The sequence below is a fragment of the Brassica napus genome, chromosome C3 (genome assembly GCF_020379485.1).
Source record: "Brassica napus cultivar Da-Ae chromosome C3, Da-Ae, whole genome shotgun sequence".
NCBI lineage: Eukaryota > Viridiplantae > Streptophyta > Magnoliopsida > Brassicales > Brassicaceae > Brassica > Brassica napus.
This window is the reverse complement of record NC_063446.1, coordinates 7,807,430-7,823,120: the sequence shown is the minus strand read 5'-3', so window position 1 is coordinate 7,823,120 and position 15,691 is coordinate 7,807,430. Positions and strand designations below refer to the sequence as shown.

The 15,691-nt window shown below is 34.5% G+C and overlaps 2 protein-coding genes across 2 annotated transcripts; one reads left to right on the top strand and one right to left on the bottom strand.

Annotated features, from left to right (window-relative positions):
* Window positions 1-3,903: 3,903 nt before the first annotated feature.
* Window positions 3,904-7,605, bottom strand: LOC106437541 (ADP-ribosylation factor GTPase-activating protein AGD5-like). The gene is made up of 11 exons (XM_013878443.3): window positions 7,432-7,605; window positions 6,950-7,008; window positions 6,782-6,872; window positions 6,278-6,332; window positions 6,086-6,176; window positions 5,778-6,009; window positions 5,301-5,502; window positions 5,001-5,185; window positions 4,562-4,798; window positions 4,388-4,458; window positions 3,904-4,250 (listed from the first exon to the last, which is right to left on the bottom strand). The coding sequence occupies exons 1-11, from the start codon at window positions 7,480-7,482 to the stop codon at window positions 4,076-4,078; spliced, it is 1,449 nt and encodes a 482-aa protein (XP_013733897.1). The 5' UTR covers window positions 7,483-7,605; the 3' UTR covers window positions 3,904-4,075.
* A 211-nt stretch (window positions 7,606-7,816) lies between these two features.
* LOC111203918 lies at window positions 7,817-10,927 on the top strand. Its single transcript, XM_022698067.2, has 2 exons — window positions 7,817-10,019; window positions 10,176-10,927. The coding sequence occupies exons 1-2, from the start codon at window positions 9,302-9,304 to the stop codon at window positions 10,760-10,762; spliced, it is 1,305 nt and encodes a 434-aa protein (XP_022553788.1). The 5' UTR covers window positions 7,817-9,301; the 3' UTR covers window positions 10,763-10,927.
* Window positions 10,928-15,691: the final 4,764 nt, after the last annotated feature.

Here is a 15,691-nt window from a genome sequence, read left to right as displayed (position 1 = left end):
AAAAATTTTAGTTAAGAAACTCTCATTTTGAATAATTCAATGGGAGTTTTTCAACTAAAGATTCTTAAAAAAAAATTTAAAGATAAAATGTATTTATAAAATTATTAAAAATTTAAGAACAAGAAGAGATACGATTTAAGAACAAGAGGAAAATGAGACTTTGTGAATACAAAGCTTGAATGAGACTTTGGAATCATCTCCAAAGCTTGAATGTTACAAAATGAAACTTTCTTCAATCCAAATGAGAAGTACTACACACATAAAAGTCATCAATAGATAGGGTCTCTAAAACTTAAACCAACAAATCAAACAAAAAGCTAGTCCAAAACTATCTAGTTGACTACTAAAAGGTAATGCAAACAAGGATCATCTATCTCCGACAACCAAACAATGACAAGATGAAAAACGTATATGAGTAGATAATGGAGCATGGAATAGAATTTAAACTAGATTATCATGAGTATTTACATGAAACATATATATCACACCTTAATCTTGTTGTGGGGTGTCTTTTGTCTCGTTGGTTTCGCGGCTTGAACTCCCCTCTGTGACGGTGTAGTTTTGTCCAATAGAGATGATACGTCGGACTCTTCTTGGCATGTACTTAGCACGGTGTGAACAGATGGCGTTTTGAGAGCTGCATCTCTTCCTGTGGCCTGAACTTGTGAAGGGAAGAGAGTGTAAGGCTGTTGAATCAACGCCATCGTCGTGGAGAGATATATTCGTTTTGGCAAAAGGGAGTCAGCGAACAAGGTAACAAGTAAATCTTTGATGATGATCAGTAGCTAATAAACTTACAACTTTGAGAGTATTGGTGAGTCTAACTAAAAATCTATGACGAAGACTTGGGGAGCAATTCAAAACTTTACGTAGCAAACCCAAGAATCTTTACTTGTAAAGCCAATGATGCACCAAGCAAAGCATAAGGATGAGCTTTCACCACCACTTTATTATCACCTCTAGTTCCATGTTCAGTCAAATCTAGAAATACAGCTTCCAACCAATCAATTGCCTGACTGGAGTTGCTAACAGCTATCGATTTGGGTGACTTATTAGCATCATTGTAAATCTCCATTATCAATTCCCATTTGTATATACTATTGCAATGTACATACAAAGCAACTTATTAGTCAAACAAAACCATAAAAAGATGAGACATGGAAAAGTACTAAACATTTATAAAGGTTTGGCATCAGTGAGGCCTCAGCGTGAACAAACTATAGTGATCTACTTGCTTGCCTCACTCTCTTACAGCAGCCAAAACACTTGGCTCGATCCCAAGTCAGCAAAGCCCGCAACAATCATGTTTTTCCCTTGCTGCAGTGATCTACTTGCTTGCCTCACATTCTACAAATAGGCAACAAAAATTAAGTAAAAAAGAGCAATCAATCAATAGCATTGATGGTACTAAGTAGTAGATAAGCTTACACGTTCAACATAATCGAGAGCGCTCTACTCTTCACATCCTTCATACGATCATCACCTTCGTTTTACTCGCCGGTCTTATCGGAAGCGCTCTACTCTTCACATCCTTCATACGATGTTCTTCCTCTGCTCCACCGCAAGCGCCAAAAGCCGATCGGTGGCCGCAGCGGCTGATTACTCAGCTACACCGATCCAGCTCCAAGCCATCGTCCACTATGCGACCTCCACCATAACCCCACAACAAACCATCCACGAGATCTCGATATCCTTCAACGTCTTGAAAGAGCTAGCTCCGGCCAACTTCCTCGTCTTCGGGAAGAATGGCGGTGATTTACTCGGCGGCGGTTATGGCTAGGAACAGGAAGAAGCCTGGAGTCACTCACGAAGAACACGACGTTAACCGGAGAGAAAACTTTCGACGGAGAAGACGAGGAAACAAAAGAGAGAAAAGAAAAGAAAAAAGAAAAAAAATTCTTGTGCCCTTTCTTGCTGACACGTGGTGGAAAAATCCACTTCAAAACCAATCCAAAAAACCTTAGTTAAGGATCGGTAAGCCCGTCTTTATTTTGTTTTGATTTAATTAAATGAGTTATTTTGCTTAAAAACTCACTTAGGACCTAGCGATAAACATGGTCTTACATAAGGTATGGTTTAGGGGGCTTATCTGAGTTACACGTGGCGGTTTGGGTGTGGTGTTCTCGCTTGAAGTTAGACCATACCTAACACTACAACAAGATTTGACAATAAATGTAAAATAAGTGTATGTATGGGCATTTAAAGATTATAGAATTGAGATACTAGAGAATCTACCAAGTGCGTACCAAGTCGTAGCGTTGATTTTTCTTTTCCCTTAGCAACAAAAGTTAAGCTGATTGTGAGTCTTCAGGATAAGAGAGACGGCAAAAAAGAAACTTCAGGATAGAGATACATCGGTGGCTCCAAAACATATAATACGGTAATAGTCATTATAGAGAAATGTGTCTGAGTTAGTTTTTTTTTGTTGGTAAAAAAAAAAAATGGTTTCACTTTTTTACCGGAAACCCAAGCATTGTAAATAGTTTTTCCTAGCACGAATTGAATCTGAGTGGTGAAAGTTACACACCGCAATCCTTTTACCACTAGGCCAACTCGACTTTGGTGTGTATGAGTTAATTGTCACAGGTCATAACCATTACAAACTGCCGAGGTATGATTTTTAGGTATTGTTGTAGGCCATATTCATTGACATTATAAAATTAATAGTTTGAAATTCAGAGTGAGAATGAGAATTATGATATATGCTCTCATTATGATATATGGTGAACAATGCTTCAAATAAGGACATGCAGATCTAAAAACAAAATAATTGAGATGAGTATGCATACACATATACGTTCATTCTCATCTCATTTCTAGCGTTCAATTTTGTTTTGCATAACGCGCCTATGCATAGTTTATTACTATTTTTGATTTGACAATTCAAACCAATGAAAGATATACATCGCATTACAGGTCAACAAAAAAACACCGACCATTTTGGATTTTTTTTGGCTTGAAAATGATTGATCTTCTTGTATTTTAAATGCATGTTGGCTATATTGTGTATATCCTCTTCTTCTTATTGGTTAACGAATGTTGTGTATATCCTTTATAGATTATAGAACTTAAAATATATAATGTGTATATATATTATATAAACAACAAAATGAATAAGGCTCTCAAGTCTGACTTGTCTCCTGTGTTGCATTAATTATCATAATAATACGTGTTTTATTAGCTTGATTGCGACAGACCTAAAATGGCAAGATTCACAAGAATTTAAGAAAACTAAAACAACAAATCCAATGTACACAACTTAATTAGATTAGATCTTAACTGGATCAATCGAGGATTTGAACAAAAGGCATTTACAAGTTGTCTTTATCATATTGCCGAACTTAACTATCCGGTGCGCACTCTTTGAGTCGTTAGTTTGCTGCTATATAAAAAGGCTATTTAAGAATCAAACATTAATAACTACTATAATCTTATCTACAATTGAATTGGTTCACGATCATGACATCTTAAAAGGAAAAAGGTAAACAAAGGTTGGCGAGAGGGAGGTACAAAAACTTGTGGTGAAGGAGGAGAATGAATGAGCTTTTTATTTAAGCCATTTGACCGAAAGCCCGAACAATGCCAAACTTAAACCTTTTGTAACGCTTAAACAGCCGTCCATACATAACAAGTTCAACATCAACACGTAGCCTTTATTGATCTTACCAATAAAGGTCGATAACTTTCTGTTTGAACGGGTTTTCTAGCCGTTTGTTTTCTTTGCTTAGTTCCAAAAAGCAATCGTACGTATCCATCTTTATATAAGCAAAGCAACTATCAAGTTTGGTTTCTAGAACAAAGCATACTTCACATAGTTAGGTGTAACTAACAACAACTTGATTATTCTGCTTGAATTTTGCGTTTGATTTTTACGTTTACATGTTATATCTTTTCACATGAACCTATAATAACAGTTTATTTTTAAATCAGAGCCCAAACTATAACAAAAGATTACAAAGAATAAAATTGTTTGATGAAAAAGCTGATCGCAGATGATTGTATATATTTATTTTAGTTCTTCACATATATGACAAATTTTAAGATAAGCAAAATTCAGAAAAGGTCCCTCTGTTGATCAATGTTTTGTGAACATTCCATCCATCAAGGAAGAAAAATCAAACTCTTTGCCTGACTGAGAAGATGGTGTGGTGCCCGTTGGTTGTTGTGCTGCGGTTGATGACTGAGGTTTACCGGTGGAGTATGAGGTCATACCGTTGGCTGCATTGTTAGCTTGGCCCGTCGTGTAGAAACTGCATTAGAGATGATACAACCAGAAATCAGTATATATATATATGTATCAGAGTACATAAAGAAAATTTATCTTCAAAGGAAAAATTGAATGAGAGGGGTACAGTTTCCTCCTTTTTAATCAGTATTGTTTACATACTTGGATATTGGATATTGAGGAGTGTTCTCTTGCGGTTGTACAGGTCTCATGTTCATGTTTGCGTTCATGTTCTAAAGTTAAGAGAGAGCAAGACCCAGTGAGAATTTTGCAAGAACTTTGTCAAGGGTAATTTAAATCTTGCTCAAAAAAGTAGAAGCAAAATGGAGATCGTACTTGCATAAGTTTCTGGAGATCAGGTTGACCACCTCCTGGTTTAGTCATTCCAGGGATCTGGTAGCCATTGTTTGACCAATTTGCGGATGCTATGTTAAGAGCATTAGCAACAGCTTGTTGATTCACGCCGTTTGGAGTACCTCCTGCAGCTTTTGCTGCAGCCATGTAAAGGGCTTGCTGCTGAGCAAGCATAGCAAACTGTTGCTGCTGCATGGCAAAAGGCGACACCATATTCGACTGTAAACAAATGAAACACAAGAGTTATATTTCCAGTGTTGAAAGAATCAGAGTAATTGAACACATACTCACACTATATATGTAACTTGTGAGTTTAACGATAAACAAAATAAATATGGAAAACTGAGAATCAACAGAAAGGTAGATAGATCCAAGAAAGCAGTATATATGAGAAGAGTATATAATTGACTTAAGCGTTTACCTTCTCAAATAGGCTCATGATATCGCCTTTCACATCTTTCTGTGGTGCTTGTTGGGCTGTAAAGTTAGGTGTGTCTCTAAATAAATCCTCGATCCCGGTAGCTGGTGGAGAACTGCTCTCATCAGGCTTTTTCTCCTCCAGCTTTGCTGTGACAATTTTCTCTGCCGTTTGACCATTTCCAGCCGCTGTGGGATTCAGAAATTAATATTTTAGTCTAGAGCATTTTTGTAGAGAAGAAAGGGTAACATAATGAAAAATGTGCCACAATAATCATGATCATGCACTAGATAAGATATATACACTGAAAGCCATCCCATAAGTTATCATCAGCAGGAGCTGCCTCTGAGGTATTTGCACTCGGCTCATCCACCGATAGCATGTTGAAGAGGTCAGTAGCAAAATCCACCTTTGGAGGATCTGATGCCGGTGCAACATTTACTGCTGGTTTCGTTGGCTCCACAGGAGCGGCTACAGCTTCTATTTTTTGCTGTGGCTTTATAACCTACGAATTTTTAAGCATCATGTATCAGAAACCAGCCTTTGGATACTTTTAATAAGACTAAGAATTCACGCTTAGAAAGATTGTGATGCTCTAGAAACAAAGTTGTCTACTAGATGGAAGAATATAAGGTCTGACATCTATCTCATCATATGCATTGTTTCTTATATCCTAAGGCTATCAAAAAGAGCATGGCATCGGGATTCTTGATAATTATGAATAACTAAAGGCACTGATATCTTTAGTTACACATATCGTCCAGGTTGTATGTTTGGTACCTGCTCAGGTCCCCGGGGAGGCACTGGAAGACTTATCCTCGTTGCAGGGATGCTACTTCTTGTTCTAGGTGCTTGGACAGTTTTCTTCTCCTCGAACAAATTTACAGGACTACTACTGTGGCCATGCTCATATCCAGGCACAGCCCTCTCCACAGATCTCCGCCGTTCCTGCTCCACTCTTGGGGGTGATCTAGCCTTTTCACCTTTAGAAACCCATCTCTTCTCTTCATACCTAGAAGAGATCATGTCAACTCAATAAGTTGGAATTAACTGAGGAGTTTGTAAACTGAAAAGAGAGAGGGACATACTTTGCACGTATGAAATTCTCAATTCCCACTCTATCATAGTTAGGGGGTAGCTCAGCTTCCCAGTAACTATTTGCTCTCTCGTTTCCCATTGCTGCATGCAAGCAAATATTGACCTTATATACTTTACACAGCGAAACTACCCTGCCTAAAAATGGACCGCTTATAAAGAACTAAAGTTTGAAAGACACTTACAATGGATAAATGCAACCTGCTCGGGGAGCCATGTGTCCAGAGTGGCAGAACGAACCTACACTCATCAGCCGAAAAGTCGAATAAATAAGTCGCTTATGCTGCTAAGGTTAACATGGACTTGACCAGAAGGACCCACATCATATAAAAAATCAGAAGTCACAACTTAATCATGTACTTTTGCACATAATTGTTGGAGGTTCCGGTATAAACTACTAAACTGGATAAATGATTTTTTTTCTACTCAGGAAGGGGCAGCACAGAAAACAGAGAAATATGGTGCATTCAAGTCAGGCTTCTCAGCTACATAACTACAGAAGTGACTCTTGAGATGGAAATAAACGATGAAACTGCAAATACGAAAACCTAGTAAAAAATAACAAATTGACAGAATGAAAAGAATCAGAGCCAAATGGAAGGATGAGTCTAACAATTAAAAGAACATTGAACAAAGATCTGAGCTTTTCTATTGAAACGCAGCATCGAGAAAGGAAAGTGAGAGAGGACCTTTGATATGTGTACCCCGAGACTCCTGTGAATCCCAGAACATTGCATGCAGATAAAGATACCTAAGTTAACACTAGCCCACCTTGGACCTCTGCAAAGAAAATGGAATATAGTATAAATGCGAAGCCCATAATGCTGATAATTTCACATGTGCGACAAAAACAATACTTTGTTTTGCAGTCAGCACATTCTCTGTTCTCTGGATGCTTAAGAAGCCCTTCCAGAATCTGCAAAAAAAAAAAAACAACAACAACGAAATATTCAAGAAATGCTCAACAAAACAAAATGAATCAAAGTTCTCAAATCGTCATGATAAGTTTACATCATTAGATATTCAACTCAAAGGCTACCACATGTATATGAACGAGATCATATCTCATTGACGTGGTGATCGTGACCAGCTATTCTCACATAAAAGACAAATCGAAGAACTATCCTAGCTCAAAACGATCGGGACCTCACCTAACAACATGAAATCGACGGAGAATGAAGATTCTCTAGCTGCTAAAACACACAGATCCAATCGAATTAAGATCGTACGTAATCCTTGATCAATCATCGACGAGAATTACAATAGACACAACTACAAATCCGCAAAGCTAGGAGAAAACGAAAAACAATCTGAGATTTCGAGAGAGAGATAGAGAGACCTTTCTATGGCGGGCATTAAGCTCCTTAGAGACGTTGGCTTTCTCGTTCATGGTGGGTATGGGAGAATCGGATGAGGAGGAGAAGAGGAAGGAGCTGAAGATGGAGAAAGAATCTGCGGGAGACGAGGAGGTCAAAACCGTCTTTTTACTCTTTTCAACGCTCTCTCTCTCTCTCTTCCTCTATGGGGTCAAATGCTTTTGGACCGTTCTGATTTTGGGATTGGTTTACCGATTCGGTTTAATTTTTCCTTAATTTGTCGGGTTTGGTTTAGTTGTTGGTTTTGTCAGGTACGAGTTTTATCGGTCAGAAATTCTTAAAAACTTAATATGACTTTGGTTTGTCAATTGTGTGATACAAACTAATTCTAACATCCACAATAGGTTAGATATGGGCTGGGCACGGATCGGATATCCGAATTTTTAGAACTATTTGTGATTTGTTTCGTAAGTTACGGATAGCCAATTTTTTGATTTGATTTGCTTCGGAAAAATACATATATCCAGAAAATAAATAGATATTTGCGGATATGCATGCATGAATATTTATAGATATCTCAATTTTTTTAATTATTACAAATAATCTTAAAATTTTGATACAAATTTGTTTTTAAAACATTTTTTTGCATGATATATAAAATAAAAATTAAAAGAGGTAGTGAAGCTACATATTTTGTAAATTTTAAACTTAGTTAACAATTATAATAACAAAAAAACTTAAGAAAAGGTTATAATTATCATCAATTTTTTTTATGTTACACTTTTATATAAGTAATAATTTGAATAGAATTTGGCAAATTAAATCATATATTAGAATAATAATTATATAAACTATACATTTAAAACTCTAAATATAATCAAGATATACATGTATTTATATATTTCCGGATCAGAACAGATATCATCTTCTCAATTAATATATGTGATTTGTTTCAGTTTTAACGGATATTAATTTTAATATTTCTTTGCTTCTAATATTTATAGATATCCGAAATTTTCGGATCGAATTGAAAGAAATAACAAATTGAATAAAATTTAGCAGATAAAATGCTCTGCTCTAAGTTCAAGTATATATTAACACAGCGTAATTTCTAAACTGCGATTGGAACAAGAGGTTTTGAGATATGCTATAGATATCCAGACTCAAGAATAAAAAACGTAAAAATATTATTTACTTGCAGAACATGTATAAGTAATATATTTTTGAATGTCCCCTAAATTTTATATAGAATCAAATGCCATAGGGTAGTGTTTTCTGCTTTGCTTGTAAAATGAAAAGTTTCAGTGGAAAATTATTTTTACTTAATTATTTACAGGAAATGATTTGGAACGAATAAAATGTTTGTATTGGTCCCTGAGAAATTATTTTCATAATGCTAGCTACTCTAGTTTTGTAAAGAAAAATGTACCTAATAGACCACATGCACTATCATTTAACATTGTCTTCACTGTCACTATTTTCCTAATAATTAATAACATACAAAGTAAGGAAAAAACAGATTTTTATTTATTTAGGCATGATAAAAATAAGCAAATTTAAGCAAAAAAGAAGAAGAAAAAAGAAGCAAATGTAGTAAATCTGACTAAGATAGAGCTGTATATATTGAAGAAAACAATAACACTAGTTATAGAGAAAAAAATTCAAGATAGTAAGATAAATAACTATATAATATTGAAGAAAACTATAGATATGCATTGTAATTAGTTTGTATGGTTTCAATTTACCCTCAGAGATTTTATACCTTAATAGTTAAACAGACAATAAAGAATCCTCTCAATAAATAGAGAGTTCCTGTCCTTGAATCTAACACAAAAGAAATAAGACATCACTCAATCCGACCAAAGTTTTACAAAACAAATTCTTAACCAAGCTATGTCTCCTTCAAACTCCTCCTCCTCACCCGAGACTGATCAGAGACTCAATGATATTGTTGTGGCCGTGCAGGAGAAGAGTACAATGACCAATCCAAAACAAGTGTCTCCTCAAGAGGTCGTGCCTGACGTGAACAATCCTAAACAAGTGTCTCCTCAAGAGGTCGTGCCTGAAGTGAACAATCCAAAACAAGTGTCTCCTCAAGAGGCTGTGCCTGGCCTGAACAATCCGAAACAAGTGTCTCCTCAAGAGATTGTACCTGAAGTGAACAATCTGAAACAAGCGTCTCCTCAAGAGGTTGTGCATGAAATGAACAATCCAAAACAAGTGTCTCCCGAAGAGGTTGTGTCTCAAGTGAACAGTCTGAAACAAGTGTCTCCTCAAGAGGTTGTGCCAGACCCGAACAATCCGAAACAAGGGCTTCCTCAAGAGGTTGTGCCTGAAACTGAAAGCAAGAAAACTCAGAGGGCAAGTTTCGAGTTACGTGTTCTCCGAGCAATAAACAAATTGATAAAAAAATATCCATCGTTGGATAATCATGCCCTTATTTGCAACATCTGCAAGAGAGGGTTCCCCAACGCTAACTCCCTATGCGCTCACCAAAAGACCCACAAGCATGACCTAGAGCTGGAAAGAAAGCTGAAGCAGGTGGAGCCAATCTATTCTCCTCCTGGTCCTGGACAATGCTTTTGGAAGAAACATGATAACTCTTACCAAGGTACGTCTAACGCTTTGTCAAATGATAAGCATCTTGAGATCTCTCGTGAGTCCATAGGAGGAGAGGGTAGTAGCGTCAGAAAAATGGACATTGGCGAGGTCATAGGTTATCCTTCGCCTCCTCCATACGGGAATACTAACTATGGTTTTTCTTCAGGGGCTCCCTTAGTCACTCACAACTATAACCGCCCTAATTTATCAGATCTCAACCGTAGTGGTTTCTCTTTTGGTCCTTTTAAGCCTAATGGAGGCGGTAACTACCCATACCCTCCTTTCACAATGAACCCGAGCTATGGCTCACATGATTCAAAAATTATGAATTCTATTTCTCAACCTAATACCTTAGGGAGCTGTAGCAACAACAACAACAATAACAGTAGCTCACAAGGTGCAATATCACTTGAGCTCTCTCTTGGTCCATCTAAGTGGATGGGAGGCAGCAACAATAACAGCAGCTCGTTGAATGGTGGAGTCACTGGAGGAGGAAGCATGGACTTGAACATGCCAGTGCGTCCTCTTGTGTCTCGAAATCATTTTTACAGCAGTTACCCGCTTGATTCGTTCACTGGAAACGTTCCTCCTCCTCCTCCTCCTTCTCCAGCTACCAGTCTTTCTAATGATGAGAATGTTCCGGGCTCTAGTCTCATCTCAAAGGAGAAAAACAAAGCCATGGTGGTTGATGATGATGAAACGGATAACGGGGTGACTGGAGGTCATGATGCGGATAAGCCGGCAGAAGTTTAAGCTAAGAGTTGGGGTCGTGGTTCATCTTCTTCCCTTTGTGTTTTTCAGTTTTAAATGCTTTGTATTGTCTCATAACTATTTGAATCATTTCTTCACCTCATTCTCTTTTTTTCTCTGTTATGCTTTGTTGTCTTTTGAAGATTGAAATGTTACATTTTGCGCTTAGTTAATTTTCCGATTTATTCCTGAATCCCCATTTATCTTTTTTTCTCAATATTGTTTTAAAATTTTCTGAAAATTTCAAAAGTCCTGGTCTAAATATTCGAATGTGAATTTCATCTTTCAAAGGTTAAAGAGGTTCTGCTTTTTGCATTGTAATCCTTTATTTTTTTGCAAAAAAAAAAGATTTTTAACGTTAAAACACCTCAACTAAGTTTGTTTTAAGTAAAAACCCTCAAACTAAGTATTTAACGAAAAAACCTCCAAAGTAACTTTATTTAATGAATTAAACTCTACCAGGTCATAATTACCATTACTACCTGTAAATCTTTACTTTAGGAGTTTCTACATTAAGTAAACATAATTGAGGTGTTTTACTATTAAAAAATAAAAATAAAAAAAAATCAAATTTTATAATATTATCTAAAAATTAGTAACTTAAATTTTCAAAATTATCATTTTTAAGCTTTTTTTTTTGTAAATATATGAGTTTGATGTGTTTTTAACATCAACATTATATATGTATAAATTTAAAAAAATAAAACCGAGAAAATATAATAAAAATTATCTAAAGATATACCTCTAATAAAATTACTAGAAGACTAAAAATGTAAAAAAGAAGAAAATATAATAAAAATGATATCTTATCTAATAAAAATGTAGTAATAAATCTTTAGATAATTTTTATTATATTTAATAGGGTTTACATTTTTTTTTTATACATATATAATGTTGATGTTAAAAACACATCAAACTCATATATTTACAAAAAAAAATTAAAAAATGCTAATTTTGAAAATTTAAGTTACTAATTTTTAGATAATATTATAAAATTTTGAATTTTTTTTATTTTTAATAATAAAGCCCCTCAACTATGTTTACTTAATGTAGAAATCTCTAATTTAAAGATTTACTGGTAGCAATGGTAACTATGACATGTTAGGGTTTAATTCATTAAATAAAGTTAGTTTAGGGGTTTTTCCGTTAAATATTTAGTTTGAGAGTTTTTACCCAAAACAAATTTAGTTGAGGAGTTTTAACGTTAAAAATCCAAAAAAACATCAAATCTATTCATTGGTTGTTTACTATTAAATTTTATGTTAAGACTTATATAATCGCTTGCATTGGAAAATCGACAAACAAAATGTAGGAGAAATATAAAAAAGGTCTTCCATGACTGACTAGTGATGTAACCTCCATCCCCTATGTGTTTTACACATGTATGATATTTTTGATAAAAAGAAACATAACTTTATCTTATTTATCATATTGAGGCATTAAAAGAACATGCGATTCGTCGGGAACACAATTCACCATACATAGGGAAAGATCAAAAACTGTTTTATAAAAACACTATTATATATCAAGTGAATTATAAAGCTTGGAATAAAGAACATGGAAATGAATCTTATTAGTTTAGCATTGAGAAAAGGTTAACAAAATTTGGAAGTGTTGGTAACAAATTTTTTTTTTTTTTTTTTTACAATGGATTATTTTGAATATTCTGATAAATAAGGTGCATGTAGAAAAATAAATAAATACAGATTTATTTTGAAAATATGATGATGTATCCAAGAGCATCTCCAGCTCGTAGTTTCTTAAAGATTATATCTAAATTAAACAATAGAGAGATTTACCAAATATGACTCAAAACTTAATTTTGATTGCAAAAGTATACTCAAACTTTAATCAAAAGCAAAAGTAACTTAAAAGTCTTGAGAAATTACAGCCAGTTTCTTGTGACCAAACAAAAAAACAGAACTCATTTTTATGAATATAGCCCCGCTAAATCTTCCGAGTCTTCTGAGATTAAGTTAAGTCTTCTGGACGACGTCCACGGAAGTCGTCTGGTATAGTTGATCTTCAAAATAATTTATAAATTTTGCAAAAAATATTTTGATAAGCGAAAAATCAAAACATGTAATTATAAACAGTTTTAAGTGATATAAATTAAGATATAATAAATTGAATTGTTTTCAACATAGATGAGTGAAAGTAGTGAATCATGATATTCTTTGGTCTAGGGTTTGGCAAAATATGTTGTAGTATTGTATGTATTCTTAGGGTTAGATTTTGGAAAGCTTAAATGTTTTTTTTTTTGAAAAATTAAATTCTTACATACATGTGATTATTTTTGTGTATAGTAAACACTTTTTAAGTTTAATTTGATTTTATGAAGTGTTTAGTTAGTTAATTTAGTTTAGGAGATATGTTTAGGGTCTAAACGACTAACATGTAAATCGTCTGGCGATTAGAAGACTTCTCCTCTCAAATGGCTGCAACAAAAATGGTATGTTCATCATTCTAGAACTCTCCAACCTCTCTATAATCTCTTTGAACTTATAAACACCAAACTTTATTGTTTTTGTCTCATGTCTTTCTCACTAGTTTATCTTGTTTTGCAGGTTTTTCATCATATAGTTCTCATCTTCCACTCACTTAAAGGTGAATTTATTAATTTTAGATATGTATTTTTGTGTGTTCTATAAAAGTAGATCTATCTAATCTTCCACTTATTTTCTTTGTTTTTAAGCCATTTGAACGGTTTTGGAGATGCAGGTTTTTTAGATCTGGATTTGGATATGCAGGTTTTTCAGATCTGGAAGACTTCTGGGCTAGAAGACTTCCAGATGACTTCCAGGAAGTGTTCTGACGGAGTCTTCTCCCATGTTTTCCTTTCATAATAGATCAGAGCGTTTTGGTAAATTTTTATGTCTGATTTTTCTTCATTTGGTAACCTCATGTTGCATAAAGTTCATACATTTTTTTCCAAACTAAAACTCTCCAAACCCACTCTAATCTATTTGACTTGAAAACACTAAACTCTATATTAATTTTTTCATTTTTGTCTCATGTCTTTCTCACTAATCTATCTTTTTGTTGCAGATTTTTAAATTAGATGGTTCTCATCTTCCACTTGGATATGTACTTTGCGTGTTCTATAAAAGTATGTCTATCTAATTTTCCACTTATTTTCTCTATTTTTAAGCCATTTGAATATTTTTTGATATGATATGCAAGTTTTTCAGATCTGGGTTTGATGTACATGTTTTTCAGACCTGGATCAGACTTTGGAAGACCTATGGGAGGTCTTTTCGGAAGTCTTCTAAAATATAATGCGCTAGAAGATTTCCAGGAAGTCTTCCAGACGACTTCAAAGAAGTCTTCCAGACGACTTCCAGGAAGTCTTTTGACGGGTCTTCTTCCATATCAAGTGGAGTCTAAGCTTGTCTTTGTAGAGGAATGATCTATAATAGTTTTGTTTGTGGTATGTTTTGTGATTTTCATGTGTACTCCTTTAGTTGTGATTTTTTTGTAAATTTGAAAAGATATTAATGAAAAAGTTTGGTAAATATGTTCATTTTCCACAATATTATCTTGCAAAAATTACTTGACATAATTGAAGTTATTGATACAACTTCAATAGAAAAACACAATAACACAAAAAAAATAATCAAATTTATTACAACTAAGAGAGAAGAATTCTCAAGAAAACTTTGTCAAATTCACAAAAGATAAAACATTACATAAGTTTAAAGCTAGAACACTTTCATTAGATACATAAGTAAAAAGTATATCTTATGATCTGAGAAGACACATTAAACCATGTTACTTGATATTCTTGAAGTTACTTAACACTTTTGAAAATTAAATAAACATATCTTAAAATTACTTAACAAATTTACAAAAACTAACGTAGAAGACTTCCACAGAAGTCTTCTCAATTAGCTAGAAACTTTACTAAGCATGAATGTTGGTAACCTCATAAATATCACCAATTAGGTTATAAATTTCATTCAGTAGCCCCAATATTGACTAATATACAAGAATTAACAAAAAAAATTAAAAATTCTTTACAATTTTAGAGAAAATGAAAGTTTATTAAACATTGACGCAGACGACTTCCACGGAGGTCGTCTGGTAGACTTCTAGGAAGTCATCCATTTAGGTTAGTTTTGCAATTGATTTTAACCTAGATGACTTACATGGAAGTCGTCCATCTTTGTTTGTTAAAAGAAAAACTCGAGACGACTTACGTCTAGGAAAAACATGTTAGTTTTGCATTTGATCGGATTGTGTCAGAAATTTGACTTTTCCTGGACGACTTAAGTCGTCCAGTAGAAAATTAAAAAGTCAACATTTTGTTATACCTAGATGACTTACATGGAAGTCGTCTCAAGTTAGTTTTATAATTGAAAAATAAAACAAAAAAATTATTTTTTTCTAGACGACTTACACGAAAGTCGTCCAAGATAAGCAAGGTTTGACCAGAATCTCAAAATAAAATCATGGACGACTTCAATGTAATTCGTCGGACGGACGACTTCCGTGTAAGTCGTCGGACGGATGACTTCCGTGTAAGTCATCTAGAAAAAAATAATTTTTTTTTGTTTTATTTTTCAGTTGCAAAACTAACCTGAGACGACTTCCATGTAAGTCGTCTAGATATAACAAAATATTGATTTTTTAATTTTCTACTGGACGACTTACGTGGAAGTCGTCCAGGAAAAGTCAAATTTCTGACACAATCCGGTCAAATGCAAAACTAACCCGTTTACCCTAGACGACTTACATGGAAGTCGTCTATAAAAACACATTTAAAAGTCAATTGCAAAACTAACCTCTGCATTGACCAGAACACTTCCATGTAAGTCGTTTACAGCCAGACGACTTACAGGTAAGTCGTCTACAGCCAGACGACTTACAGGTAAGTCGTCTACAGCCAGACGACTTACAGGTAAGTCGTCTACAGCCAGACGACTTACAGGT

Coding starts and splice junctions, on each gene's coding strand:
- LOC106437541 (XM_013878443.3), bottom strand. CDS start 7,482: ATGAACGAGAAAGCCAACGTCTCTAAGGAGCTTAATGCCCGCCATAGA. Junction 6,873..6,949: donor TGTGCTGACTGCAAAACAAA/GTATTGTTTTTG, acceptor TTTTCTTTGCAG/AGGTCCAAGGTGGGCTAGTG. Junction 4,799..5,000: donor TCATGAGCCTATTTGAGAAG/GTAAACGCTTAA, acceptor ATTTGTTTACAG/TCGAATATGGTGTCGCCTTT.
- LOC111203918 (XM_022698067.2), top strand. CDS start 9,302: ATGTCTCCTTCAAACTCCTCCTCCTCACCCGAGACTGATCAGAGACTC. Junction 10,020..10,175: donor ACATGATAACTCTTACCAAG/GTACGTCTAACG, acceptor GTTTTTCTTCAG/GGGCTCCCTTAGTCACTCAC.